The sequence below is a fragment of the Phodopus roborovskii genome, unplaced genomic scaffold (assembly GCF_943737965.1).
Source record: "Phodopus roborovskii unplaced genomic scaffold, PHOROB, whole genome shotgun sequence".
Taxonomy (NCBI): Eukaryota; Metazoa; Chordata; class Mammalia; order Rodentia; family Cricetidae; genus Phodopus; species Phodopus roborovskii.
In genome coordinates, this window is record NW_026126434.1 from 30189488 (window position 1) to 30194048 (window position 4561).

General features: G+C 52.1%; 1 protein-coding gene across 1 annotated transcript; it reads left to right on the forward strand.

Moving 5' to 3' along the window:
* Nucleotides 1-464: 464 nt before the first annotated feature.
* On the forward strand, nt 465-1752 carry CUNH6orf15 (chromosome unknown C6orf15 homolog). The gene is made up of 2 exons (XM_051186567.1): nt 465-549; nt 764-1752. Exons 1-2 carry the CDS (start codon nt 465-467, stop codon nt 1750-1752), a joined length of 1074 nt encoding a protein of 357 aa, XP_051042524.1.
* Nucleotides 1753-4561: the final 2809 nt, after the last annotated feature.

Sequence of the window (4561 nt, forward strand, 5' to 3'; positions counted from 1 at the left end):
TCATCTAGGACCAGCACCTAGATGGGGAGTTTTGCGCCCCAGAACTTCCAGCTTTTCAGCATCCAGGGGAAGATGTGAGGATCTATGAGCAAGGGGTGCTGGAGTGAATGAGGCACATTCCCAGAGGAGTCAGACCGCTGAGTGTTGCTGATGCTGAGAGACGGTGAAGGCACCGGCATCCTAAGGCTTGGTGCAGAGACAAACCAGGGCAGGGCTGGCAACCAGGGGTGACCTGTGGACCAGAGCACCTGGATGAGGAAGGGGCAGGGAGGACAAGGAAAGGAACCAGGTGAGGGAACACCCAGTTCCTCTGGGACATTCAAGTGACACCTGTTACCACAGACCGAATCAAGAATGAGGGTGGAATGGGCAGATCTATTGTCTCTACAATCACTGGCCCAGCCTGTTTCTGCTGTCCCCCACCCCACCAACGGGATAAAGCCTGCGGTCTCGGAGCCAGGGAGATGCTGGAGCTGAGCAAAATGCAGGGCCTCGCAGGTAGGAGCTGGGCTCCCCTGGGCCTACTCCTGGTCTGTCTGTCTCTGCCAGGTATGCAGGACTGGGGTCCTTGGGTATCGGGGTTAAGGGAAAGAAAGGGGAAAGGTAGGAGGGTGTGCACTTGAGTCCCTAGGGAAGTAAGAAAGCTGCAGTCCAGAAAGGGTTTTTTTTTTTTTTGCGAAGGGGAGCAGGGAGTCAAAGGAGTAGCTGGTACCAAATCTGATCCACTGCCTGCTTTATCTTTATCTTTTTCCCCCCCCACCAGGCCTCTTTGCACGAAGCATTGGGGCACCAGAGGAGAAAATCTCCCCACATTCGGGAAAACCATCCTTCACCAGCGTCTTCAAGCTTGGGACAGCTGGCGTGGAACAGCCTCAGCCCAAGCCAGACCCTGAGAATAATGAACTACCAAGGGCTCTTCCAAGGCTCCCTGAATCCCCACCAGATGGCGCTCTACCCGAGGAGAGCTCAGAGGAGCCCAGCCAGCCTTTCTTCTGGGAGGGGTCCCCCATGGAGTCTTGGCTTTATGAGGACCCTCAGCCAGGGATGGAGGTTGCTGACGAGGACCACTTCGAGCAAGTGCTTCCAGAAGCCGTACCATACCTGCCATACCTTTCTAGGGGAAGTCCCGGACCTGTGGCTTCCTCTGCATCGGAGGCTTCTGACCCCGAAGACTTAGAGCCTGATTCCAGTCCACTGAGAACTGAGGCAGATGCCTTTGCCCAGCACCCATTCTGGTTTTTCATCCACAGGTTGCTGCCTGGTTTTCCCTGGCGGATCCTAAGTCCCAGTGTATCTTGGGGAGGTGGAGGGGCGGGAACTGCGTGGGGAAGAAGGCCCATGCCATACCCTTCTGGAATATGGGGTAGCAATGGTCAATTATCAGGTACCAACTTCGTGGGCAATGGTCGATATCCTGTGGGTAGCTGGGGAGGCAACGGTCGGTATCCTGTGGGAAGCTGGGGAGGTAATGCTTGGAATCCTGCAGGAAGCTGGGGGGGTAATGCTTGGAATCCTGCAGGAAGTTGGGGGGGTAATGGTTGGAATCAGCTTCCCCCAGGAGTCAGACCACCTCGACCTAATCGGCTTCCCCCAGGAGTCAGACCTCCTCGGCCTAATCGGCTTCCCCCAGGAGTCAGACCTCCTCGTCCTAATCGGCTTCCCCCAAGAGTCAGACCTCGTCCCAATCGACTTCCCCCAGGAGTCCGACCTCCAGGACCTTCTGGGAACATTCCAAACCTCAGTTTCCAGTGAGCTCAGCAGAAGCCCCATGAGTCTGGGTCACATGGTTTTCCCTTCTCGTCCCCCATTTTGATGCTTCCTCTGTTGACCTAAGCCGGTCGCCAATAAACACAAGCAGTTCTTGAATTCGATGTCTCTCTGTGTCTTTGTTTCTGGGCGTAATAGCGGTGTGCCTGGGCGCTCCTGTCTCTCTAGGGGTCTACTATAGAGCCCATCTTGTTGCCCCCATCTTTGGGGGTGAGAGATCAAAACCCAGTTATTTGATCTCCATGCTTTCACCCCTGGCCAATGGGAGAATTGGTCCAGAATGGTCCTGGGAGGAGCTGAGAGTTCACCTGTGGCAGGAAGGAGGCAGAAGGTCCACCAAGCTGGCACCAGGCCAGGAGGGACAAAAAAACCTTTCAGAGAACACAGGGCCAGTGAAGGTCATGGCCTATGCTTATCTTTTATTCCCAGACGGTCAAACTTCTTAGAAGTGGAAGGGGCATTGATCTCCCTCACAAGCACCACTTAGTGCTTTGTGTGTGAAGAGACACAGACTTTGAACATCTGCTGAATAAACAGCAGCCCTGATCAAGCCAGAGAGAAAAGAGAAGACAGACCTCCGAGCCAGCAAACACTGGTGGCAACATCTGTTACTTTGTTCTCATGGGCTCACAATCCCTTCCTTTGGGTGAGTAGGCGTCTCTCCCTCCACCCTTGGTTTTCTCAGGAGCCCAGCATCCTGGTCCAGGAGGGGAGTGAGGGCAGTGTGGGTTGGATCTCACAAAGGAGTCACTGGGGACATATGTGACTACGTTTTCTCCACTGTGTACTTTGCCCTCCGTGGTCCATGTGTGTGTACCCTTGATACAGCCTGGCATGGCCCCAGATCCAGGAGGCTGAGCAACTTGTAGGAGAGAAGCAGGGGGAGCCTGAGGGATGGGAGCCACCTGCACGAATGGAAGATGCTGTCCTGGTGTCCGCAGTGAGAATTCCTTGTCAGGACACTTCCTCATGAACGAACCACACCTTTTCCCTGTCGCCTCAACTCATCTCTTTCCTCCACAGACTCTTTATCTTTCTGTCCTAGGGTACCACTAGGGGGTTGTTTTTAGCTTTTCTTTTCAACTTGCCCTTGCCCAAGGTCATTTCAGGATCGCAAGCTCATTTCTTGTTCTAGTTGCCCACTTTGCTATAGTCACTCCTATATGCATTTTAAAGTTATGTGTCTGTGTCACAGACACATTGTAATTGTACCAGCCAGAGGAGAACCTCAGATGTTCACTCCTACATCTCTAGAACAGTGTCTGGACCAGGGCAGGCACTCAACAAACACTGAATGAGTCGGCAAGTCCTCTGTCAGTCTATCTGTCCAGCAGTTCACCTGTCTGTCCATCCGTCCATCCACCCATCCATCCATCTATCCATGCATGTACCTCCCCATTCTCACCCCCGCACAAGCAACACTGAAATGGTGTGGTCTCACTATGTTTTACAGATTTGGTCTCCAGCATGACTGGCACCCTTAGGAGATAGCAGAAGCACAAAGAGGTAGGGCTTAGCAGGGAGGACATCAGGTCATTGGGGAGAGGTGCTGTTAATAGGATCACAGGACTGTGCCCCCTTTTCCTCTTTCTGTCTGGTTTTCTGTGAAGTGAATGGTTTGGTTCAATAGCATGCTCCCACCTGATATGCTGCCTCTGGATAACTGGCCCCAAGACAACAGGGGCAACCCTCAAAACAGTGAGTTCAGGTAAAGCTTTTCCTCTGCAGCTGCCTAAGTCTCCACGGAAACTGATCCTAACTGCTGCCATGCTCCTGGAACCTCATGGAACTGTTCTTGGCTCATGCTACATTCTGCACATCTCATCGTTTCACCCTCATTATTACCCATGACGGGAGTCTTTAACGATCATTTTCACCCACGGAGAAACAGAGTCAGAGACATGAAGCAACTTACACAGGTCATGGGTGACAGAGGCAGTGACTTCAACCCATTTTCCTCATCTATCCAGGGAGTGTTCTGATACAAATGCAATTAGCAGAAATACCAGCTAACTTTTATTATGTGCGCCAGATGGGACAAGGTGTTTGTGCACACATCCTTCCAGCTAATCTTCCCAGAAATCCCCTCAGGAAGGAGCTGCAGTGACCCTTATACAGGGAGATACTGAGGTCCAAGCAGGGTGGACCGAGGGCTTGCACGCAGGGCAGGCAACACTGAAGAGGAGGTGGTGAAGCTGGCCTTGGCAAGTATTGATGGTGACTCCTCGAATCTGGGAATGCAATGCTAGAGGACTATGAGTATCTGTGTCAATCATGTCAGAGTGGTCTTAAATGTTTTTTATTTTTATGTGTATGACTGTTTTACCTTCATGTATATATGTGCACCACGGATATGTGGTACCCAATGAGGTCAGAATAAGGTGCTGGATGCCTTAGAGGTGGAGTTACAGTCAGCTTATTTGGCTTATACTTCCACATCACAATCCATCACTGTGCTGGCTGGTTTTGTGCGTCAATTTGACACAAGCTGGAGTCATCAGAGGAAGGACTCTCTGTTGAGGAAATGCCTCGATGAGATCCAGCTGTAAGGCATTTTCTCATTTAGTGATCAATGAGGGAGGGCCCAGCCCCTGGCAGGTGGTGCCATCCCCGTGGGTTAAGCAAGCAATGGAAAGCAAGCCAGTAAGCAGCCCCCTCCATGGCCTCTGCATCAGCTCCTGCCTCCGGGTTCCAGCCCTGCTTGTGTTCCTGTCCTGACTTCCTTCAGGAAACTGCAATGCTGAAATGTGAGCCTAATAAATGCTTTTCTCCCCAACTTCGCAGCAATAGAAAA

Coding starts and splice junctions, on each gene's coding strand:
- CUNH6orf15 (XM_051186567.1), top strand. CDS start 465: ATGCTGGAGCTGAGCAAAATGCAGGGCCTCGCAGGTAGGAGCTGGGCT. Junction 550..763: donor GGTCTGTCTGTCTCTGCCAG/GTATGCAGGACT, acceptor CCCCCCCACCAG/GCCTCTTTGCACGAAGCATT.